The 26629-nt window shown below is 34.8% G+C and overlaps 1 protein-coding gene across 11 annotated transcripts in view; it reads right to left on the bottom strand.

Annotated features, from left to right (window-relative positions):
• Positions 1-2340: 2340 nt before the first annotated feature.
• Positions 2341-26629, bottom strand: part of KIF21A (kinesin family member 21A) — a 141369-nt gene continuing 117080 nt past the window's right edge. For 3 of the 11 annotated variants that reach the window (XM_008570166.1, XM_008570164.1, XM_008570161.1), the window contains 11 exons: positions 25649-25756; positions 24142-24270; positions 22044-22082; positions 21335-21346; positions 17460-17596; positions 15684-15864; positions 14043-14207; positions 11892-12009; positions 9873-10043; positions 8345-8544; positions 2341-3618 (listed from right to left, as the gene is read on the bottom strand). In XM_008570166.1, coding sequence (XP_008568388.1) covers positions 3525-3618; positions 8345-8544; positions 9873-10043; positions 11892-12009; positions 14043-14207; positions 15684-15864; positions 17460-17596; positions 21335-21346; positions 22044-22082; positions 24142-24270; positions 25649-25756 — 1354 coding nt within the window. In that variant the 3' untranslated portion in view covers positions 2341-3524. Of the gene's footprint in view, positions 3619-8344; positions 8545-9872; positions 10044-11891; positions 12010-14042; positions 14208-15683; positions 15865-17459; positions 17597-21334; positions 21350-22043; positions 22083-24141; positions 24271-25648; positions 25757-26629 lie in introns of all 11 variants that reach the window. The other 8 variants (XM_008570167.1, XM_008570170.1, XM_008570165.1 and 5 more) reach the window with 5 other exon arrangements.

Genomic DNA, 26629 nt, shown 5'->3' on the forward strand with positions numbered 1-26629 from the left:
ACAACAAAGTAAGACAAAAAAAGCCAACCTATTCTGAGGCTGAAAACAGAATTTGAAATGTTTCAGTTCTTACATTGAACTCTTCAATCCATTTTGAGCTGATTTTTGTATATGGTGAGAGATAGGAGTCTAGTTTCATTCTTCTGCATATATATATAAACCACCTTTCCGAGTTGATTTTGAGTTAAGGTATGGGCAATGCTTGGGAAAAATAACAAATAGCAGTGAGACAGAATAGGGCTAGGCCTGTGAACCAAACTGACTCCATTTTCCCTGCAGAGGACACTTTGCTACTTTTCCACTCCTCAGTCATGAGACACCCCAGGGCACATGATTATCCCACGGCCCACCCTGATAAAACAAACTGAGATAAGAGCAGAACAGATAGTCACTGATTTGCAAAACCCCTCCCCAAGGCTTGTTTACCATAATTGTAAAAATTAAGTTACAGATTAACCTCAACACCCCTTTAGGAATTCCTGCATGTGCAGAAAGCTTCAAGATGACCACTACAATGACCCTCTATGGTTACGATAATGAACACCACGACCATCTTGGGCCACAACCATTTTGGACCTACAGAGCAGGAGCAAAGACCAAAGCCTTAACTGAGCCTGTGCCCATGACACAACCAGGAACAACAGAATGGATCACCTCCAGTGATGCTGGCCTGCACCCCTTAACTCTTTTCCCTATAAAAGACCCTGAACAGCTCCCCTCCCCTTGGAGGGCTAGCTTTCCTGTAGCTACCCGCCTTATGCATGAGTCTATCTCCTCTTTTAATAAAGCATTGCTTGCTTTACTGCTGGATGCATTGTTCATTTCTATGACTCTGGAACCCAAGAGCCTAATTTGGTAACAACAGCATGGAACAACTCCTTACATGTTGATTTTAATTTAAATTTTTATGAAAAAAAACTCCACATCAGCTGGGAATTAAATAAATATGCACGTGTGAGGTATAGCTAAATTAATACGCAAAGCTTTGTCATTACTCTTTGGCTAAAATCCAGAGATTTGGATTTGAAAGAGGAAACATACCTTCTGAAAAAGGAAGTTATTCAGTATGCGGGGACAAGGCATACGTTTAATACATAGTGAGGAATAATCCATTATTTAGTTTTAAAGGCACTATTTTAACTGTTTTAAGAGTTATTTTAAACTTTCTGGATAGGATCTTGAGGGCTTAACATTATATTTCAAAATATAGATTCTTTAAGAAGATTGCCTCTTTTACATATTCTTTTGAATTACTTGAATCAGATCCACACTAGCTCAGCCTCCAGCATTTTAAAAGGTAAAAGAGACACTGGCTTTGTATTTTGCATAAGCAAAGACGGTGCTCAGGAATTCCAACTGTATTTGTAGTCAGGATTGGATGCCTCTAACAGGTGCTAAGACACCCTGGAGTTTTCCTACCTGAGCACTTACCAAGCTGTTATATAAGTGCTGGTTTTATTCTCTCCCTCCACTAAGAGGCCAATCATCATCTCAGTCTCGTTATTTCTTCATTCTCAATACCTGACCCCATATATGCTCAATAAACATTTATTGAATAAATTAATTGTCAAGTTAAAGAGTTATCGAGCAGTAGTCCTGCAAAAAGAAATGCTGCAAGAGACTTGACATTCAAAAAAGTCCTGACAGTCTCTCTCAGGAAAGGAGGCATAGTTACAAAGTAGCCAAATCTTGTCTTTATAGGAAAACCTTTTTTTTGGTGGCCGGACAGTACAGGGATCAAACACTGGACTTTGTTGTTATGAGCAACAAACTCTAACCAACTGAGCTAACCGGCCAGCCCAAAAAATATTTTGCTGTGAAACATAGCACACATACATAAAACAATACACGTAAAGTTTAACATGCATACATACGGCAAATGCTATGGTAACATTTAGGATCCAGGTCAAAAAATACAATATTGCTAGGACTCCAGAAGCACCTCCACACCCCTTGTACCCTCCCAACTCACCTGCTGTGACACCTGACAGTCACCATCCACTCCCTCTCCTCTCAAGGTAATGGAGGTCACCACTGTCCTAACATTTATTGGAATAATTATTTGTTTTCCCATCTATGTTCAAATCCCTAAGTTACATAGTTTCATTTAATTCCTTTAAATAGTGACTTCATCAAAATTAGATAACTTTTTTCTTAAGATTAGTTTATACTTTAAACTTTTCTGGAATATTTTACATCTAGTGGGCAAAGAAAGGAATGTACATAAATTGCTGGATAACCAAAAAAATGCTTTCCCTTATATGACACAGAAATAAGACAAAGTTTTACATACACTGACCATTTTCTTACAGTTAGAAAAAAAGCAACAGAATAAAAATAATTCATAGCAACATGTTTATTTAAGCCCTAGCTATGCTTTCATTTACAAGCAAATATTTTCAGGGAAAAAAAAAATCACATAAGACAATACTTTCAAATGTTATACCATCGACATAAAAATTAAAATTGCAGAATTTACAAATTAATATTCTGAGCAGACAGAAATATTATACATCCTTTTGCAAAATCCAATCTACAGCATTAAAAAATTCATACAGGCACAACACAAGATAGTCTCTCTTTACAAACTACCTATTTACATAGCTTTTCCCACCACACATGAAATAGTTCTTCTCTTCAAAGCTACCAAGATTTGCAAACATAGTGTACGTAAAATATATTTAGCAGCATATAAAAAAAAATTAGACAAAAAGGGAAGGAAATACTACTATTAAATAAAAATGAAATTAAAAGGTGATAATAGAAACAACTCCATAGGAAATAGATCAAAATAAATTCCTGTTAGGACATCAACAATGTTTCCCATCATAGAATGTATGCACAGCACTAGTAAAACAACAATTTAACAGCATTTTAGTCCTGAGCACAGAAAATAGCACAGCTGCAAAACTTTGGTCAATACAAGTAAATGTCAACATTTAACACAAACTGTTTAACATTCTTTGTTAGTAGATTAAGGTCAACTTCAATTTATGAAAAAATCACCAATAATCTTCTCATATCTTACTTTTTCTCCATTAACTAAAAGAGCTTTGAAATTTGGGAAACCTCCATAGACTGATATGAATACCTGACAAGCGGACCACAATTTGACTAACATTCCCGTATGTTTAAATACATAAATCACCTGAACAGACTATGTGAACGAGTTAACAGTGGGTTGCATTATATTCCAGGTGTGTTTTCTGACTGTCACAAAAGCAGACATCTTGTAATTCAAATAATTTAAAGGTGTTTTTTATAGCTAGGCACAAAAATCCAGCCACAGTAAAAATGCGAAACAAGCAAATATATCAATTGTAGGATATATATGTATCTGTAGATATTAAAGTTAAGCACACAGCATAGTACATGATTTTATTAGAATTCCATTTATATTCAGCAGTTGGATTCAGATATATTTTCCAGTTAATTCCATTCATAAGTTTTTGCCTAATAAATGCAGGACATTTTCCCTATAGAACATATTATTATCACAGTATTAAGTTTATCTTCATTCTTGTTTAGTTACTGGCAATATCTTCCCCCAGATCTCCTGTGTCAGAGATTTGACCATCTTGCAAATTGCGAGCCTTCCAAATTCTCACAGTTCGGTCACTACAAAACAATAAATTAAAGATGGACATATTAACAGAAGCAGAAAGATAAAGAAATACCTATTAGAATTACTTATTATGGAAACATTTCCTAAATAGGCCTTTGATAAATGCAAGTAAAAATATACATTGTCTCATAGGCATAGCAAACATGCATCATAATAATGATGATAATATGAATATGGTGATAATAGCTCATATTATCAAGGGCACACTATGTTCCAGGCATAGTTACCATGTGCCCTTTACGTACATTAACACATTTAATTTCCTTTAACTACCTTTACAGAAAGGTACTGCTATGATCCTTTTATTAATGATGAGCAAAGCCCAGATCACAAAGCAAGTGACAGAACCAAGATCTGAACCCAGGCAGTCTGACTCCAGAGCCTTATCTCTTAACACTGTATCTGCATATGTGATAAGACATAGGGTCAGAGGTCTTCAGGCACAACAATTCAGATTAAGGTCACACTGCGGTTTATGGGCAGGGAGGGAGCCAGGGCAGTATTTTCAGGGGGTTGATGAACCTGGCAACAGTCAGGAAGGATTATCTTTGGGTGAAATCGTCAAATAAGCCCACAGAAAAAGCTACTGAGAAGTGAACTAACACTCCGTCTAATGTCCAGCATAGAATGTACAAGATTAAAAGTGTTTCTAATACCCTATAAGTATATTCCATTATTATTTGTCAATTAAAACAAAAACTTAAATTTAAAAAAGGGAAAAAAGTGTTTCTGAGAAAATTTGTTTCTGGTCACCCCACATATGGATACTGGGGACCAATCATTAGACAATCACATTTCTTACCATGTCTCTCATGGCTTATAGGAAATGTGTTTTTTTCCCCCAATTTCCAGATAACCCCAAAGTTAAAGAAAAAGAGTTTCCATAGAATTTAGGGATGGAGATTTTGTCATCCATCACAAGGGAAAAAAAAAAGTTTAATGATGTACTCCATGTAACACAGTAAGAGGCAGAGCTTTACTGGAACCCAGGCTTTCTAGATTTTAATCAATCTTCCTCTCATCATATCACACAGCACTCACACATACACTGATAACAGCAATGGAATATGCTCATTCATCCACCCATTCAACCATTCCATTATCCATTCAACCATTTACTCAACGAATGTTATTGAGAACCTGCTATGTGCCAGGCACTCTTCTAGGTGCTTGGGATATGGGATTTTTTTACATAAAAAATAAAATATAAAAACCCAGACCCTCTGCCTTTTGTAGACCATACATTCTAGCAAGAGGAGACAGACAATAAACCATAATAAGTAATTAAATTATAGAGTATATTAGAAGATAATGGGTGCCATGGGGGGAAAAAAGTGGATCATGGCGAGGAGAATCAGGAGCACTAGGAGACAGGAGAGATTATAATTTTAAATAAAGTGGCCTTACTCTTTAAAAAACTAATTAGAAAGACTTAAAAGAAGGTCAGGACCTTTGAGGGAAAAACATCCCAGGCAAAGGGAGCAGTTGGGTAAATGCCCTAAGGCAGGAGTGAGTCTGATATATTCCAGGACCAGCAAAGAGGTTATTGGGGTTGCAGGAGAAGGAAGGAGCCAGAGGGTGAAGGAGGTAACAGACATTCAGAGGGTCAGACCAAGCATGGCCTCAACCCTATGTGAAGTAGAGGAACACTGTAGGATTTGAGAAGAGAGGGAATATGATCCAACTTCTGTTTTTAAAGTATTACTCTGGATTCTGTGTTGAGAATAGACTACATATGGGCAAGGGACATTGTTTAGGAGGCCATTGTGGCAATCCAAGATCTGGTGGTGATTAAGTCTAGTGAGATAGCAGAAGATGTGGTAAGAAGTGGTCAGATTCTAGATATAACTTGAAGGTAGAACCAACAGAACTTGATAATGGTTAGATATGAAGTAAAGAAAGGCTCTGGCCTGAGCACAGCAAAGACAGAGAAGTCATCAACCATGATAGAGAAGGCTGTGGGATAAGTGGGTTTCTTATGGAGAAGATCAGGAGTTCAGTTTTAGATACGCTAAGTTTGAGATGATCAGATCTTCACTACTAGCCATGATGGAGTAATTCATGCCAGGTTAACCATCCTACTGTAAACAAAGAGAAAACTTGATAAAATATATGGGACAATTGTTTTCAGACATAGGGCAACAGGCAGTGCAGTCTCTGATCCCCGAGAAAAGGGAAATGAAGATGAACTTTGTGATAGCCCGGGCTTTCTGCCTGGAAGAATTTTTCACACTACAGCACGGGGAGGGAAACCCAGGCAGAGAACCACAGGATCACTAAGTTGAAGAGACAGACAACAAAATCTGAAGAGTAGCCGGAATTTGTAAGCAAAGAAGAGGAGATAACTATGCAGAAAAATAACTCTATAAATCTACATACAGGTCCCTTAAAGTCTTTGAATGCTGAGCTGCACATGAGTAGAATGAGACCATAAGGCCAGACAAAAACAACTATCAGGAGCTATAAATTGAGCAATTCCCAGAGTTCACACAGGACTGAGATGTTCAAGTTCTGACCAGTGAAGCAGAATTGATATCCTTAAACAGGTGGGACATTCAGTAGAAACTGAAGAAGAGTTAAATCTTAGTAGAAGAGCTAACTAACCTTAGAGTAAAATCTACCCTAGACCTTATTAACAAAATTTAAGAACAAGTCTCAAAGATGAAACTGAACCACAAGTAATTCAACTGCTTGACAAAGAAACCCCAACACTCTTTAAAGGAATACAACAAAATCAAGATACTCAAAACACAATAGTATGATGTCCAACATCCAATAGAATATTACTTGACATGAAAAGCAGGGAAAATGTGACCAGTAATCATGAGAAAAATCAATCAATGATACCAGATCTAGAAATGACAAAAGTGATGGAATTACTATACAAGAACTTTAAGTTATAAAGTGCCTCAGTTTTCCCACCTATAAAATAGAGGTTATAATAGTAATACTTACCTTCTATAGTTATTATGAGGACTAAATGAGTTAATGCCTGCAAAGCACTTAGAACAATGTCTCACAAATAGTAAGCTTGACACAAATGTTTGTTAAATAACAAATAAGTAGAACTAATTTTAAAATAGGCCTTCTGATCTTACTGGCTATTTTCCTATTATTTCAAAAATGTTTAATAAATACATTTGCATCTGATGCATTCTGGGTAAACTGAGAAGAAGTTTAGTTTTTCAGAAATGAAACCATATCATGAAAAAGACATGCATACAGTCACATCACACGTCAACTCCCAGGCCTCAGTGATACATAGTACTTAGTTTTATATTGGGTGTCCCACAGCTTTAAGTAGTGTTTAGTTATTTCCAGTATGTTACCAAGGTCACAATAAGTTTCCAAGAAAGTAAAGAAAAGTGGTGACTTTTAAGAAAGTAGTTTATCTTGGAAAAAGCATCAATGAAGCATCAAAAGTAAGCATCTTAGAAAAACAAAATAAATTGGCTTTGATGTACCTTAAAGATGAAAGAAAGTAAACATAAATGAAAATAGGGACTGATTCAATGGAAACATCACAAATAATAACAATAACAAAGGACACAGAAGTAAAGTAGAGGTTTCAAAATAAAATAGGGCATTTAAGCATTTTGGATAGATTGAATCAAGGCAGTGTTCAAATTAAATTAAGTACCATAACTGGTGCACAAATAAAATAGGGAGATTTTTAAGACAGATACTCATGAAGAATTAAATTTTATTTGAATGAGATCAACACGTCACATTATAATACATATGCTTTCCTTTTTAAAGTACTTAGAAACATATGTCATTTTTATGGTCATGACATCTTTCTATGTCCTTCAGCGTCTTCTTAAATGTCACATTCTTGGTGGGGTCTTCACCAACCACTGTATTTTGTAACCCCTGCCCTATGAAACTCCCATCCCCTCCGCTTTATTTTTCACGATTGTGCTTATCACCATCTAACACATTCTACTTATTTATTTTCTATTTCTTCTCATCAGAATGTAAAATGGGGTTTGGATCTGTTTTGTTTACTGTTCTATTCCGAAGAGTCTGGAACAATGCCCAGCAGATAGGAGACTCATTGTAAGTTAACAAATCCATAGGAGGAAGGAAGCAGAGGTTACTACTATGTACTTATACTTTAAAGGGAGGAAGAAGCACACAGAGAATTTTTTAAAAATTTGTTCTAATTATGAAGAATGGCAAATTTGCTGCCTTTTTGAAAACAAAAATCTTTAGAAATTAGTCATCTATGAATTTTTTTAAAAATTAAAATCACCAAGGAAAGATCTGGCAGTAGACTTCCTATTTAAGCAGAGTGCTAATACAAAAGTAACACTATTTTCATGTAACCTGGGGAATCTAAATTAGGTGCCCCCAGTGTACATCAGTAAATATAAAGACATCTTAAACAAACATTAAAATGACTGCAATAAGAGGATTTCATATGTTCAATATTTCTAAATATTTGCAACTTATAATATTTGTTAAATCTGAACACCAAGCAATCATTAATAAAGAAAAACCACACAGGGGCCGACCCTGCGGCGCACTCGGGAGAGTGCGGCGCTGGGAGCGCAGCGGCGCTCCCGCCGCGGGTTCGGAACCTATATAGGGATGGCCGGTGCTGCTCACTGGCTGAGCGCAGTGCAGACAACACCAAGCCAAGGGTTGCGATCCCCCTACCAGTCACATAAAAGACAAAAAAAAAAAAAAAAAGAAAAATCACACAGGCAAACTTACTCAGCTGCAGTAAAAATGTAGGTGGAATTAACACATATGGCATTGATAGGACTATCATGACCCTTCATCTCTCCAACTGGAACAAAAGTATCCATGTTCCAGAGTTTCAAAATGCCCCCTCTGCAGCCACTGAGCAAAACCGGGTGGCCTGGCAACACTCCCAGGGCACAAACCCAATCCTTATGTGCATTTGGAACTTGCTGTAGAAAAAAAAATAGAGAAATCAGTAGCTTTAGAGGAGCATTCCAAATTGACATTTTCACACCAAAATAAGTTACAAACATTTTTATTGATCAAATGCAATATTTGGAACACTGAATGAATGGCCTAGAAACTGTAATTACAAAGTTCATTTTCTATAAAATCACTCAGTATTTAAATAAATAAATGTATAATTTGCTCCCCAACTTGCCTCACTAATTTTCATCATTATTAAAGGCCTATAATGTTAATAATCTATAGAACCTAAAAGTCACAGAAAGTGTACAAAATTTTTCACACATCACATCCTTTTCATGGGCACTAAATATCTCACTTTTCTCCAAAATTTATTTAATAAAAAAGTTTGAAAACTATAACCTGATATGTGGACTAGAAGGACTGCCTCATAAAATAACTGGCTTAAACCCCTGGTAAAGAATATAGAGAGGCCTGAAGTTTTTTGAGGACCAGAGGTAATCGATATATTTCTTAATGGGCAAGCAATAATTACAAGATCAGACTACATGACTATACGCATAAATATACTTATATGCACAATGTAAAAATCACAACCATGTAAGTAGGTCTATAAAGGAAAAGATTTTGAATGCAGTATATGCATCTGTTGCCAAGGTTTTTCTATTAATATTCATGCTACTTGTTCATTGTGTTTTCATCTGCTGGTTGCAAGCAGGAAAGTTGTAGCCACTGTAGTACCTGTACATCCGTACCCACGCATACATAAGAAAAAGCTGGAAATTGAGAAAAATTTCATCTGTTAACTAATTTCTTCCTCTAGAAATTAGGAAAGGCGCCAATATTTGAATGTATTGACACAATACTCCAACCCAACTATTGTTCTGTAGGAAATGAGAGAACCACCACTCTCGGATACATGAAAATGCTCTTGTAAATGAGGAATCATTTATATTATTCTTGATTTCAGTAAACTTGATACTCTTTGCAATATATGTGTATAAAACAAAAACAAAACAAAATGAGAAATTGCAACTGCTCTACTCCAAGGCTGATTTTATTTCATAAACACATGCATGGGGCAATCTCAGATCTTTGAGTTCTTATCATTGTCTATTCTCTGCTTATCTAGCAGGTATCATTAAATGTTGAATGTTTCTCTTCTCCCAATTAGTAATTCTTATAGTTGACAATGAAACATTTTTTAAGAGGAAGGAATATTATGATTAATTATATAATGATTAATAGCCCTAAATAATGAAAATTTACACAGAAGTTCTTCAAGTGCTTACATAGATTACTGAATGGTTCTCAAATGCCCACTCCATACCATGAAAAGGTTTTGCATTACCTGAAGAAGGTCTTTTTGAGCTAAGTCCCATTTCTTGATTCCATTATCTCTGGACCCACTAAATAGGTTATCCCCTTGAATGGTTAGTGCTTCTATGCCATCATAATGAGGGGGTTCAAAATTGTGGGTGGGACTCACTGTTCCAAGAGCCCCTTCAGTTACATCAAACATCTAAAAAAAAAAAGGCAGAAGGAAAGTAGTTTTCCCATTTAACTTACAAATAAACGCTTATGTGTACATTCATATGAACACATATACATGTGTGCTAATCGGACATGATTTATTTTGTTACAATGTTTTACTAAGTTAATTAAATTACCATGGTGTGAATGACACTGAGGATGAACCTGAGCCCTATTCCACACTACTTTTGCTTGCATGTCACATGCATACACGTCTCTAGGCTTTTAAGATAGGCAGCCAGATGTTTTCATGTATGAGTGCACAAACAATAAATACTACATATCAATACAGCTGAAATTCAGATAAACAATATGGTTGTTATTTAATCACTATTAGGTAACCTTGAAGTCCTGGAGGTCATCTCCACTTCCCCAAAGCTGCTATTCAAAACCTTTCCACTTTCCTCAGCTGCCTTGTCTCTCTTAGCCAATTACCTTGTGCTTTCCTGAAAAGTCTAGTGGGATCAAAAATAAAACTTTTGGACCCTCCACTCCATTCTAAAAGTTTTTTTTTTATCTTCAGACATCCTTTTGCCCTTCCCCTCTTTCTCAGCGGCTAAGGTGTAGTTCCTTCCACCGTTCACATCTGTGATCCGATTCTAACTCCTCCCCCCACCTCCATCGATTGCCACCACCACCACTCCACTCTTCTCTTCAACCTCTGAGCCCATTTCCTAAGCACAGAAATATGTTCAAGTCTCCTGAGTATAAAAACCTCTCCTCCTGGGCCGGCCCGGTGGCGCACTGCTACAGTGCGCTGCTTGGGAGTGTGGCGGCGCTCCCGCCGAGGGTTCAGATCCCACATACAGACCGGTTCCCGCTCACTGGCTGAGCGAGGTGCGGGTGCAACACTGAGGGTTGCGATCCGTTGCCAGTCACGAAAAAAGACAAAAAGGAAAAAAAAAAAGAAATTCTTTCTTCTGCTTATTCTAGATTGCTACTTAAGCTATCAGTTGTGTTTTTTTATTTTGTGAGTCTTTCAGTTCCACGAGTTCCGCTACATTCTTTTTTAAGGTATTAATTTCTTTGTAAATTTCCTCCTTCATATCCTGGATTTTTTTTCTCATTTCATTATGTTGTCTAACTGGGTTTTCTCATATCACAACGAGCTTCCAAAAAAAAAAACAAAAAAAACCCTCTCCTCCTAACCATTTTATTTTCAAGGCTCTAATTCATCTCTCATCTCTTAGTCAAAGTTTCTAGAAAAAGTACTTATATTCATCCTACCTTTCTTTCTTACTCTATCTTCTTTTACTTCTATCGGTATTTATAAGTATTCCCCTAGGCTGTGTGTTCACTCAATGTCGCTCCCCCTTGGCCATCAACTCTAAGTCCTTGAACATCTGCTTCTACTTGAATGGCTCCTAAACCTACATCTCTAGTCACAACTCACCTTCACCTCTGGATTTCCACTTCTAAAGGCCTGCTGGCCTTTATGTGTATGTCCTCTGTTAGTATCTCAAATTTAACATTTCTAGAATCAAACTATGCATCTTTCCTCACCTTATCTGCTAATTTCATGAAATCCTGAAGACCATAATGTGCTTAATATAAAAGATGGTGACAATGAGACTCATGTATTAGTTGGAAAACTGAGTTAAAAGATTGTTAAAGTCCCTCCCAACCTATCTTCCATGAAAAATGAGAATACATGATTGAATAATAAGACAATAAAATCAGGAACTAAAATGAGGAAAAAAATAGGAAGAAAAAGCAAAGGTTAGATAAGGGAAAAAAGACAACTGATTAACAGAAAGCGGTCCTAGACGAGTCTGAATACTTCAAACTTATCCTTTAATAATACACAAATATAAATCAACAACTCTGTTATACACACTTTGATGTAATGATCCTTGGAGCCAGTGATAATTAGATCTTGTCCATTGGAAATCTGATCTACAGTAAGGCACATAACAGGGCCTAGGTGTCCCGTTAACTTTCCTGTTGACTGAAACCTTTAAAAAGAAAGAAAAATAATTTTGTTTGAAAACATTTCTTAGCATAATCGGGTTAAGCCCCAACATAAATAATCTATTTTCTTTCATGAAATTGTTCACTGACTTTTCTTTTTCATTTTTGCTCCACCTCTATGAAACTCTGTTCAAATTAGAGTTAAAAATAGCCAAACTAACATATTTTATAATCCAAGCAGGGAGAGTCCTAAGTAAATTATTCCAAAGCTGACTAATGTCATTTAGGTAGTAAACAAAAAAGCAGCAAAAGTCTGAAAAAAAACGGCTAATTCTAACTCCAATGTAAATCTGGGTAAATGTCTGAACACATCATAGACATATGACTTATGCTATTAGGTTCAATTTGAACTTTGGATAGAACAACTATATCACTGTTATCATACAAAATTAATAGCAATATAAAGTAATATTATGTTATTACACACACGCATACATTTCACACATACATATAAATGCACACATATCACATATACACACGTATGCACATACATATATGTATGCATACATCAGAAAATAGGTAGTCCATTTCATCAATTACTACATTTTATCGATTATTATAAAGAGATGAAAATGACCAGGAAAGATATCTGGCTGGTAGAAAAATGTGTGATGTCTATTGTCAGAGGGTGACAATGAACCTGTTTCACAATCCTACTTCAGAGAAAGATGCTGGAATATAGAGATGCATTTGGCTTCTATGGTATTATATTTTCTTGGAAACTATTCTCTTAGTTACTTTATTAGGATTAATCTATAATTATGTTGCTGAAATCAGCCAAGTTTCAAAGGATCTAACTTTCCAGCAAAATAAAAAGTTTAAGAATTTTTAAAAGCTGGTCTCTTTTCTGCCTTATGTCACAACTTTGTCTATCTTCCTCCAAGGTGCCCCTACTATGAGTCAAATTTAATATCTTCAAGGATAAACCAGTTAAGTCTTCATCTTTTCTAATTTTCTTGAACAAGCACTGTTTTCAATTTTCTATTTTCAATTTTATTTCCAACACAGTATTTAAGACTGTGGTTTCTCCCTCTTCTCTCTCATCTATTTATCTACAAATTATGTTTATTACACTTTCTCAGTCATGCTTTAAATGTCACAAAGTATAACACTAGTTTCTCTCAAAGTTTTTCAAATAGATATTTGCTTGATTTACCATGGACAAATCCCTTCTGGATGAGAGGCTGTATTTCCTGAATTGTAAACCTTATTACAGTGTCCTGTAATATCCTGTTTAATGAGCTTTATCCTCCATTATAAGATGAGTCCTAAGAAGGTAGATACCATATTTGTCTTGTTCGGTCTTTATTTCCAGCACCTACCGCATTGTTGATGTAATGTCCACCTTAACTGGCATTGAATCAACATTCGTTAACTAATAAATGAATGCTCCCTTGCTGCCAAAATTTCAAGAACTAGAAAAGAAGCTAAAATAAATACTGAACTAAAGCATAAAAGTTCACACTTCATGGCAAACAAAAATCAAATGAAAGATGTAATGCCTTTCATTTCAATTTATCACTTTTTTCTTTTTAACTATTTTATCTTCTTAATACTACATAGTTTACATATGCTTCATCTTATATTCACAAAATCCCTGTGAGGATTAATGCCCAAAGCTATTAATTTTACAAACTGAAAAATTTGGAAATAAGATGTTTAAATGATATCACAAAAAATAATTTTTTCAAAGTTACTAGAGAAATTAGGATGAGAATCTTGGCCACGTCCTAAACAACACAAGTTGTAGACAAATACTAAGAGAGTGGAGCATTTAAATTCTACTTTTCCTCCATATATATTTTTTTCCCCAGCAATGGAGATTAAAAGAAGAGAAAATTGTGAGTTTGCTAATGAGGACAGAAGAGACATTTAGGGGGTTTGTGGTGAATAGAAAAGCCAGTGATTTCACATTAACTTCTGAGGTTATAAAAATTATATTTCACATGACTAAGATATTATTAATATCTGAAGTTGCATTTCCCATATACAAGGTATGTTTTCTTAAAACTTCTACCTTTTAAGATCCCACATTCTGACAGCATTTCCAGAAGCTGCATAGAGGAAGGTGCCAGTTGGATTCAGTGCAATTTGATTGATCTGGTTCTCTCCAGAAGGAATAGCTACTGTCCGGCTGGTACTTGCAGAACAAGCATCTCCAAGGGTAACTTGACCTGAAGACCTTAACAGATACAAAACAAAGCTAAAAAAAAAGTCACATTTCCAGACAGGAGCTCAGCTTAGAATTCCTTCAATTCCTAGGAAACTGGCTACAGGCAACAACCAGAATTGTGTCCTTCTGTCACCATAATCACAATGTCTAGAACAGCATTCCACACAGAGTTGGCACATTTAAATAACTGTTTGGTGAAAGTGAATAAATGAATGAATAAAACATGATGACATGGTTTTAAACTCTTAATTTGTATGACTATTGTAACACTAGAAATTTCAGGCCCTGAGTTAGGAATAATTAAAACATCATTCAGAAAAGATTATATGTCAAAGATAAAAACTCAACAAATGATGCAGTTACCTCAAAAGTAATTCATTTTCCTACAATTTCCAGAAGCCCCCTGTGGGCCAGACTTACGAATATTCCTTTTGCAAGTAAGAACCGCCTTTTTGGATTAAAGACACTGGGGCCCTTTTTAATTATTTGCAGCTTTTGTTTACTTGAACCTAATCACAGATAGAGGATCTACTATGTGCTAAAGACTTAAACATAGTTTATTTCTCTTTCCTCAGATAAATTCTAGATGGTAAATTTGTTTAAAATTTTGAAACATTTTCTCAGCAACTTCTAAAATATTAAGCTATAATCAATCTTGTCAAATTTGACTTTAGAGATTCAACTGGATTGATAATTTACTAACTTAAGATACAGTGTTCTTTTTCTACAAAATTTCCCTCAAGAGACTTGTATTCAGTATAAGAAATAATTAAATAGTTCTCACATTACAAATTAGCATTTAAGAGTTAATAATCTTTACTATCTCTACTCTAGAAACTAATAAAAATTAACCTTTCTTATGCTCCCTTCTCTCATTTAAATAATTATGGAGTTCACCTCAATTTTGATTATGTAAAACAGTTCATCAATCTCATGGCAAAAAGAACCATTTTGTTTTACATTTTTAAGGATATACTAATAGACACAAAGAACACAACTTGTAACCTAAGTTATGAAATTTGTGCTAATGCCAAAGCAGTCTCAAACCTAAAAAAAACACTCAATGCCTATATTAAGGGTTACAAGTACTTCTTTACTGCCTACAATGGTGATTTCAGCCATTTTCCAAGGAATGGTACCATTTGAAGCAAGTAATATAAATTATTTATCTCCATCAATTAGTAAATAGTATAAAAATGTAATACTTTGACATTTGAGAGGGAGAAAACTTGATATGTGTACTTAGTCACAGATCAAATATGGCTTATGCCTTTCTGTTTAATATGGGTCTCATTTTTTTTTGAGGGGGGTAAATAGTTTTTTTATCACTCTTATTTTATCTGTGCTTTTATTATGAACATTTTAACATCCTCTGGGAAATGGACTGATATAAAAAAATTAAAATGCACTCATAGCCTTATCTTTTCTTATATTTTGAAAAAAGAACTATTTGCCCCTTAAGCTATTTGTCTTTGTATTACTTACGTCAGCGTTCGTATACACTTTGCCGAATCTCTGATATCCCACACCTTAATATAAGATGTTGACACAGTGAAGACCAAACTGGTATAATTACAGTATTTTACAGAAACAACATTGTTGGGATGACCTCCCAGTGACATTATCTCCTGCCCAGTCACTAGATTCCACACTTTACAAGTACGATCTAAAACAAACAAAAACAGAAAAAATACTGTTAATATGAACTACTTTAGGTTCTCAAAACAACAAAAATTATTTGAACAATTTTTTTCTATGAGAGAAAAAATAGAAAAGAAATTAGCAATTACTCAGTTACAATGCAACAGGCATCTTAACTCTGTTCTTGACCCTCTGCAGCAAGTTCAAAGTCAGGGTAGGTGTAAAGGACCAGATGCAAGTCAGGGATGTCTGGTGTGTGCACCACATGGTATTAAAAAATAATTATATGAAATTCTGAAATAGTCATATCAAAAGAGTCTTGCTTCAAGTTGTCCCTGAATTTAAAATGGCTATCTACTCTTACCTCCTCACAACACTCTCCACACTTGTAAACACACACGCCTTTCTTTTCCAAGGGTCACTGATTGATGGATTTTATTTTTATTTTTGATTCCAAAACATAATCACAAAACTATTCTGTTTTTCTGACATGTTGAATATCTAATTATCCTGCAGAGATCTTTGAATCATTAGAAAAATGTGATATTTTCATAGAACAGATTTTTTTCAATTGGGGGAACTGCTTGCCATTATTCTCAATTCCTAAGTTCTAGCTGGATTCTTATACTTCCCTCATAGACAATGAGCAATAAATATTTACTAACTAAATCAAATCTTGGAATATCCCTAAATGCTAAAAAGCTTTTACTAGATCCCCAAATTCTTGTGCATGCTTTCTTTTTACCTTTCTAGCCTTATTTTCCACCACTTCTCTTACATATATTCTACTTTTCAACCCAATGGACTTAGTTTCCAACATACCGCACTTTTACCTCCATGTCTCTGCTTATATTGTTCCATAATCTTGATTATCCATCCTTACCTATCAGTATCCAAACCATCGCATAAGGTTCATCCTAAATACCTCATTGTCAAAGCCTTCCTTGTTTCTCACAGCTGGGCAAAATCTTTCCCTTTTCTGAAACCCCCAAACTCAGCCTATATCCCTTCAACACATTTACAGTTGATTTCTAGTTGCTTTCAATTGTACCAAAGGGGTTAAGAGTGCAGGACATGAGTAGAACTAGGTTTCTAACCCTGGCTCTTCCACTTACTAGCTAAATTTGCCTGGGCAAATTATTTTATCTCTTAAATCCCGAGTTTCTTCATCTATAGATTGAAGATACAACGTGTATCTCATTGGGGTTGTTATGAGAATTAAAGGAGATATATTTGTGCAGTGCCTAGCATAGCCTCTGACATATACCAAGTGCTCAAGAAATGGTAGTTGCTACCTATCTTATTCTCTTTACCACATCTTAATGGCCTTTTATAAATTTGTATAGAACATGCCTTACACAGTCCAGGACGTTGCATGCAGCAGGCACCCAAATACTGAAGGGATATGTTTTCTCTCACCATTGTATTCACAAAATACCAACAAGGATTTTACTTCTCAACCATGTAATGATTTTATACTTTATATAATTCAGAGGTTGTACCAGATTGTCACATTCTTATTGGTCTTAAATAATTTGGCCTTTTTTTTTTTAGAGCCTGTTAAAAGTGTAATTTTTTTTGAAAATCTATTAAATATCCACATTAAATAACTACTAGCACCTTTTGATCCAGTGAAGAGGAGATCATCAGTAGAATCCACACAGAGCACAGCTTTTGTATGCCCTTCAGCTATGTGAATACACTGAAGTGGAGAAGCTTTGATTCCTTTTGAAGCAGGAAATGGGTTGATAATGCCCCTGAGGTGGGGGGAAAAAAAAAAAAAAAACCCAAGACTTACTTCATTAGCTATATTATGAGATTGGTTTAACTTTTTCCCCTTACTTTAAGAAGTCTTTATAAGTAATTCATAATAAAATCCAGACTGCTCCCTTCCCTCTTTTTTAAGCAAAAGGACAGAGACAAAGAGTGTAACAGTCATAGTAGTGATGGAGTGCACTGACTAATTAGGCATCTGCTACCAGCTGCAGTCTGCCGAGCAAAGCCTATGATATATCTGGATTTTCTTATTAACAATTTCATCTCTCTAATGTTTAATGAAGCATTATTGGTGGCTGTTTGAGAGTACTGAATTCTGACAAATAAGGAATAAGTAGAAACAATGAATAACTGGAAGATGTGACTCTATATCATGTGGAGTGTAACTCTATGTCAAAAAGAACACGCTGGAGAAAGCATAACACATACCACCTAAAACATTAAGAAAGCAGATTTCAGAGACAAATTGGAGAAAATTTTTGCATGAACAAAAATTCTAAAGGAAGGTTGGTTTAAAAAACTGACAATCTCAGAAAAGATGTTAAAAATAAGAATTTAAAAGAACAGTGAATATCTTTATGGAGCTTTCTCATCAATTTAATATTTCTAGAGTTTCTACTTTATACCACTGGGCTATGCACTATGGAAATATAAAGATTATCAAAACATTTTCCCTATCCTAAAGGAGTTTAAGGCAGTGCTTAAATTGAAATAACTGTGTCAGAAAGGCTAAAGATGGGCCGGCCCAGTGGCACACTGGATAAGTGCACCGCTTGGGAAGCGCGGCGGCCCTCCCGCCCGAGGGTTCGGATCCCACATACAGACCAGTTCCCGCTCACTGGCTGAGCGAGGCGCGGGAGCAACACCGAGGGTTGCGATCCCGTTGCCGGTCCCCGGTCCGGTACGGGGGCGACACTGAGGGTTGCGATTCGTTGCCGGACACGGAAAAAGACAAAAAAGACAAAAAAAAAAAAAAAAAAAAAAAAAAAGGCTAAAGATGAGAAAGAATTAAGAAACGATAAACATATCTGTCAAATACCTTTGCTCAGGGCAGGAAGAAAAATTATGTTAAAACATGTCCGTTATGTAAGACAGATGGCATAATATTAGGACAAATACAGGGATAAAGCAAAACTGTTTTGTAATAATCTTCAAGACGCAAGAGTCAAAGTTAAGTTAGAGCTGAAACAAATACATATTCAATGAGTTCAAATATTTCTATTTTTTAAGTCATTATATCATAGGGTTTTGAAAGTATATGCCATTGTGGAAGCAAAATTATTGTCGGTAATTTAAGAAATCACAAAGACCAGTAAGGGGGACAAAACGTGTAGACCTGATTTTCCAAAAAGCAGGAAAAAAAAAGTGAAATTCAGAAATTACAGATGGGTAAAACTTATTAAGTCTCACAGATGAAAATATTAAACAAATCATTAGAAACACTTAAAACTAAATGGTCATCAATAAGAGATAACAATCTCATGGGGGAAGTTCTTTGTAGGGTTAACAGGCAGCAAATTAAGGGAATGTCATATTCACAATATATGGTGACTCCAACAAAGCCCATACAATAAGCCTTTCAAATGATATCCTTAAGTATGGAACTGTTGTGGTAAAGTAGTTCCATAGATGGTTAAAGAATCACACCTAAAGAGTCAATGTCATTGTCAATCTGGAAGATCTGCAGTATCTTTCCCTAGCCCTAAAGACAGAGATGGCTTCCTTATTAAATTGATATATTAAAGGGCTGAATACTATATTGTAGTGCCTAAAAAAAATTACCTAAATAAAATTCATTTATTTTATGCACCTACTTAGCACTAAAATAATCATTGGATAAAATTTTTTTTAAAAATTTAAGTCAAAGATAGAACAGAATGCTACAAGTGGGAAAGCAGCTCGATTGTAGCCTAAGTGTAAATAATTAAAGGGTTTTGTCTATTGAATCCAGAATGAATGGATTAACAATTTATGGTTCTTCTACCAACACTATCAATGATTTGTTCAATAGAAGTATTGCAGGAGAAAGAAAGTAATAGACCTACTGTATTTGCCTAGGCCTCATTTGGAATGGGGTTTAGTTCTAGATGCCACATTTTAAGAACATTAAAAAATTGGTGGCTTTCCAAAACAGTAGAAACAGAATGAAGGATCTACAGACTATATTACGTAAAGAACAGATGATGTAACTAGAACTATTGAGCTGATAAAAGAACATTCATTGGAGAGAGAATACAATAGCATAGTTAAAAGACTGATATTTAAAGGACTATCACATATACACAAAAAGAGTTACTATATTAATTCTGGAATAGCTCAAGCATGCTGATAAAAGACTAATAAATGGAAACTTTAAGGAGGTAAATTTAGGCTCGGGGGGGAAAACTTTATTTTTAGGGCTAGTTATAAAGATTTCAAAAGTGAAAGGAGTTCCTCATCACTAGAAATGATACCAGGAATTTTATCCCTGGAAAAATAATTATGAAGTCTGATGCTATTATGTATACACGCATGTCAATTTGAGTTTCTTGAAATTATTGCTCAGTAACTTGTTTGTAATCTAATAACCAGTTAAACCCCGCTCAAAAGTATGAATCTGCCATTTTGAAATCCTATTGATGTAAGGTTCTTAGCCATGAACTAAAGCCATCAAATTTACAAACACTGCTTCTGATATTGAAAAGTATGATTTTTTTTTTCCTTTTTGTCTTTTTTACTGACCGGTAACGGGATTGCAACCCTCGGTGTCGCGCCCGCACCAGGGACCGGCAATGGGATCGCAACCCTCGGTGTTGCGCCCGCACTGGAACCGGTCTCCACATGGGATCCGAACCCTCGGCGGGAGCGCCGCCGCGCTCCCAAGCGGCGCACTCTCCAGTGTGCCACCGGGCCGGCCCGAAAAGTATGATTTTAACAAACAGTAAGTTGCTACTGTTACTTCTCAAACAGAAAATATATATGTATGTATATTCCAAAAAGCTGATTATAAAGGAAAAAATTCATGTTAACATCATAAGAGCTGCTTTTGATGTGTATTTAATGACACAAATCATCCTAAGAAAAAAAACCTAAGTAGTACCTTTAGTTATGTAATACTATGTTCCCAAAAGATTTCCTTCCTTCAGATTACCAGCTTTATCCTAAGAATCTATTAAATATTCTCCTGATGATATAACATCCAACACAATTCTGTCATGTCAAAGGTTATATAACACTATGAAGTACTCAGTAAGTATTTGCCTCCAGTGACTTATGTATGGCACAGTTATTTCCTGGAGAGCAGGATGCCTCCTTTTCATTCTCATGTATTTTAGTATCACTGATTATTCTGTCTTCTGAAGAAAAATAATCTCAATATTAAATAGAGCATTTTATTAATTAGATATTTTTAAATGTTTTCAAATACTTGGAATATTAGTGTTTATATTTTATATAAATTACCCCACACTAAAAATAATAGAAAAAATATAAAAATTGTAAACATACATCCATGGTTTTTCTTTTTCTATTAGAATTAATCTATTCACTTTCTACAATATAAAAATCAACTTTAAAATAGTTTCAAGTTAAGGTTAAATATTGCAAATTTGTACAACAGACCTGCTCTGAAAGGGGAAAAAACAAACAAACAAACACACACTTGTTTTTGTTCCATGCAAACCAGGAAAGTTTTGTAATATTGTGAATGAGATTAATTTTCTCTCCCTCCCCTTGCCTACCTTCTGGACGATCTGCTGATGAACAGCAAAATAGCCACAAAACAGGGAAGTAAGGGTAGACAGAGGAGACAAAATGGTAAGTGGGGAAAGGGAATGAGAGAGAGAAAAAGTGAGAGAGAGAGAGAAATTAAGGATCCAAAAAAAAAATCCATAACATGAAAAATGAACATTGTTATTTTAAAAACAGCATCTATCCATAAAAAATTTTCTTAAAAAAAATAAAGCAGCTCCTTTACTTTCTGTTTCTTTTTCTTCCTATATTTTTGGTTCCACAGTATCCCTTTTTTCCCCTAACATACTATTTTTATCACATAACCTTTCTATTTCAAATTGTAAGTCAACAAGAAAAAAATGCCTTATCCACCTCCCACACTTTGAGGCATTGGAAATGTTTAATTATTAAAGAGCAAAGCCTCTTGACATCAATATTCATAGAGCTTAATTTCTTTAAATAAAACATTTAAATTATGGACAGAAAACAAATATCACAATTTTTTAAGCTATCATACAAAAAGTTTGCCAGTACTTTATTTAAAAGGTATAATCACAAAAATATATTAAAATTAATGTTTTTTAAAATGTATTTTAATATTAGTGCATTATGGTTCACGAGTGAAGCATGCAGTAAAAATGAGACTCACTTAGAATTTCTAGGAAGATATATTAGAACATCAGTGAAATGCCAGAATGTAGGAAAGATAGAAAGTACCTGTGTACCTCCGACAGAGAGGAGTCACTTTCATCAGACCTACAGTGAAAGAGTTAGAATTATGAGAAAGAATACAGATGTCAACAGGTAAAGACAGCGACTTTGGACTGAAAATCAACAGCATGAATAACAGAAATAGAGCACACATTTCCTTTATAGTGCCCTGCTTTTCTATCTATACTGCATACCAGCAAGTCTAAGGTATAGCTAAGTCAGGCAAAAAGTTTGATTCTTATGTTTTCTATCAAGACTTTGGAGAAAAAATTATCTATTACTGATCCACAGAATCTATCCTCACTTCTAAAATTTAGGTCCTGGAGAAGAAGAACACCACCAAATACATGAAAAACATTATTTCAAAGTTCTTTCTATTTAATTTGACTAGTACTAGAAAAGGCTTCCCATTTCAATAACAATTAATGAATTTTGTTCATCTTGGTAATTATTACTTTAGATAGAGACTCTAAGTTGGAAGTTGCACAAATACATTATATGTTTGCATGTAAAGCAAATCAGTCAAAATTTAATAACCATTGGTCCTGGCATATCTCAAAAACACTGAGTAGTTCTAACTAGGGAGCTGAGCCCCTAAGTAATGATTGGGGGACTTTAGTGGGATTTTAAAATTAGACAAGCCATTCTTATTAGCCCTGCCCTAAGCCTCCAAGACTGGCAGTGAGTCTAGTTATTACTAAAATCTATTTAGCTTGTATAACAGACTTGGGAAGAATGAGGATAGAGTGAGTGCTGGCATGGACTATGACCAGAACAATGTATGGAATCCATAACTCACGAGTCAAATACAGTGGTCTCAAAAAGGAGCCCCCCAAAAAGTGATGTAAAAGGTAGGCAAGTTTTTAAAAGCATACAGTAGTCAGTTTTAGCTTATAGAGAAGACAGAGTCAAATTATTGGTAGTTCATAAAATATTTCAGTTAAAATTATGGAACTATGATTAGATCATCAAAATTATCAAAAGACAGAAAATTTTATGACTCTGAATACAAGGTAGACAAAATTTAGCAATTCTTCATATAACTATTGGAAATGAACTTCCCAAAGACAGTCCTTGTGCTTTACTTTTCTCAATTAATGAAAAAGATGGTTTAACAATGTTAAAGATCTAGATCAATTTAAATAGCATGTCACCTGCTGGTTAAACTATATTAAAATCTGATCAAGTATTTTATCCATAAATTAAGTGAATTAAAAATTCTTTCAAAATGATAGTGTTTCTCTAAGTTTATAGAGCCATTTAGCACAATATAAACATGCCAAGCAGATCTTAAGTGGCATCCTATAAATTTCAGAGACCATTGATATATGCAGGGAGATAAGAGCATAGCAAACAAACAATTGAGGTGAGGGAGGGTAGATATCAAGAACATACATCCACAATGTTAACATTCAAAATCCAAGCAAAGTCAGAATTAATAAATACCTTATGACAGTATTGTTAGTATTGAATTCTTGCAAAAGAGATTCTGGCTCAATGTGGGGATACTTTTTCACTTCAAATTTAATGAAAATTATATTTTCTACATCCCTCCAACCTCTCCTACCCCCAACTCACTCCCAGTCCTACCCCCTCCATCCACAAAGGTGCTCTTTTATCCCAAGAAAACAATCACTGAAGTTTTGTGGTGCATTTGTCAAGAACAGCCAAATGATATAGGAACAATGGTGTTTGTAAGCTGTTATATCCACCAAAGGTAAAACAAGTTGCCTCTTTTCAACTCAGGCTATCTGGATTAGAGGCTTTTGTGGGCTCATAGAAGCTGAAGAATCCCAAGAAATTTAAACTTCAAGTGGTCTCAAAGATTTTTCAATTCTAATTTACTTGTGAAAGAAAAGGCACGACAAATGCTGAAAGTATAGCAATGCATTTCTACAACAGGGAATGATGTTCAGCAGGAAAATAATTTTCTCTACTTTCGGCTACGTCTCCTTTCCCATTAGAAAAATATACAAAATATGGCAAGAGTTCACAAGTCAGGCTCCATCTCCCACACGGAGATGGCTAAATGTTTTCCACAGACTGTACTGAAAGGTTCAGAATATTGTGTGAATATTTGGGGCTCTTTTCCATAATGACTTACTTATCCTGCTGAACTGATGTGTTTCCCTGAGAAACAGTAAGACGATTAAAAACATTCAGTTCATTACGGGGCCGGCTTGGTGGGGAAGAAGGAGGTGAAAGACTAGCCTCTGAGGTTCCAGAATCTGAGCTACAAGAAAAAAAGAACATTAAATAGGTGGCTTTAATTGGTTATGATTTGTTGGAAAGGTATAAGAAACATGCTTTAAAAAATTTTTAAAAAGCTTTCCTTTCTCCTTCTCTTCCTTTTTTGTAAAATAAAATACTCTCTGACCAATTTAATTAAAAAAATTTTTACACTGAATTTTGTTACATTGGCCACAAGATGGCACTAAAGAAAAGGTTCTGCCTGCTAAAATCTGAAGTCAGTATAGAACAAGCTAAATTTAAAATTATACAATTTTAAAATTGAGACCAAGTTGCTCATTTTACAAATAAGGAAATAGAGCCAGAGAGCTGAAGTGTGATTTGCCTATTCAGTTGATTCAATCATTTATTTTTAAGTTACTTATTTGCTCCATCCCCCATTTCCCAATTATTCTTGAGATATTCAATTCACTAGAATCAGGCAAATTACACCTTCAAATACAGGAAGCAAGGACAATTAGAAGGATAACTTCTATGACATTCAAGTCAGCTAAGCCAGTGGTCAAAGCAGAGTGTGCATCTTGTCACAGGGGAGGGAGATGGCATAAGATTGTCCACTCTAGGTATATTAAAAATATGAACACTTAATTTTGTATTTCTTTATATGTTAAAGAAATTTTTAAAATTTGCTTAATGAATATTTAAATGTAGATTGTAGACGCTCTCCCTCTAGGATATGTCCAAGTCTACCTATCACATGCAGCTCATTAGGTAACCTGAGAAAGGAGTGGTAGGATAACAGTAGCTCTAATCCATTCGACTCTGCATGCTATGGTGTTGCAGTTTACAAACGCCCAGATAAGTGGATCATCCTGTTTATTATGTACTTCTAAATAAACTAACCTCACAAAACACACAAAAGAAACAATTGAGGATAATTACTAACAATTTAAGCATAAGAGAACAGCAAGAAAATGGCACAACTAACACACCCTGTGATTAATTAATACTAGTTTTTTGTCAGCCACTGTAAAGAGGTAAAGTAAATGTCAGTTTTACCAGATTATAGTCAAGATTATTAATTTCAAATTTTTCTAGGGGACTACTTGAAATATAGATTTAGTAAGACTCATGTTAAGTGTATTAACTCTTACAATGATCTACACAAGTAATTGAAAAATAAGTGGACGTAATCATGGACAAGTGCTCAAATATTTTCACAGGTATGTGTGTGTGACCAAGAAAGTTCTAGAAGACCACTTAGCCAAGTTAACAGCTGACTTGCTTATCTCGATTAGTCAAATCAGCCATAACCACAGAACCAACCTACATCTTAAAAATAATTTCACTATTGTCCTTTAGCATCTAAGTGCAGCACATCTTTTATAAAGTCTAGCAGATAAAAAGCATTAGTAACTTACTGTTTTTGTTCCTTGGCTTTTGATTTTTCTGCTTTCTCATATGTCTTTCTCCTTGTTGCAGGGGAAGGCTCTGGTATTTTTTTTTCAGGTACGGATGACTGCCTGGAACTAAAATAGAAAAAGATTTCTTCCATCATCTAATTTTAAGTATAAACATATAACTCTGGTAGATATTCAATCTGAGATTTTTAATAGATTAATAACTGGAACTTGAGAAAGATTATGACCTGGAAACAAAAAATATAAGTAAGATAGGAAATATTACATGCATTATTTTTAGTTGATAGAAGCTTGACAACTATAAATTTTTTAATTGACAATCTTATTAAATATCTGCTGATATCTTATCAGCACCGCACTCTACCGAGGTGAGCCACAGGCCGGCCCTATTATCTGCTGATATCTTAGAATGTAAACAGCAATGCTATATTGCCAAAGAGCCATACTAAAAATTTTATTTTGAGTATAAATGTTTAAGTTTCATTAAAAATTTTGTTGTAATTGAAGAAAAGTTATTTTTATAGTTTTTCAGAACAAAAATACGAGAAATAATAGGATTTAATGAATTAATGTTTAGACAGTCACAAAATAGTACTACACAATCACAAAAAAAACCACAATTATCTTACTTAACTAATATTTAGTTATTAATTAGTAGCTATGTATATTTTAGTAATAAAAATATCCCTGCCTTATAAATTTTAAATGTCAAATGGTTGCTATGTAATTAAATATTCAAGTCTGTCATTTTTGTGTATGATGATAATGAAATTTAACTAAAAAAATGTATCTTGACTATTCTTGGCTAATTACATTAATAAGAAAAACAAACAAACAAATGAAAAACCACTAAGGAGGAGCTAGCCTGCTAGTTCAATTGGATAGAGTGCCATGTTGTGAAACCAAGGTCAAGGGTTTGGATCCCCGAACCGGCCAGCCACCAAAAAAAAAAAAAAAAAAAAAAAAAAAAAAAAAAAAAAA

The sequence above is a fragment of the Galeopterus variegatus genome, unplaced genomic scaffold (genome assembly GCF_000696425.1).
Source record: "Galeopterus variegatus unplaced genomic scaffold, G_variegatus-3.0.2 Scaffold577, whole genome shotgun sequence".
Classification (NCBI taxonomy): Eukaryota; Metazoa; Chordata; class Mammalia; order Dermoptera; family Cynocephalidae; genus Galeopterus; species Galeopterus variegatus.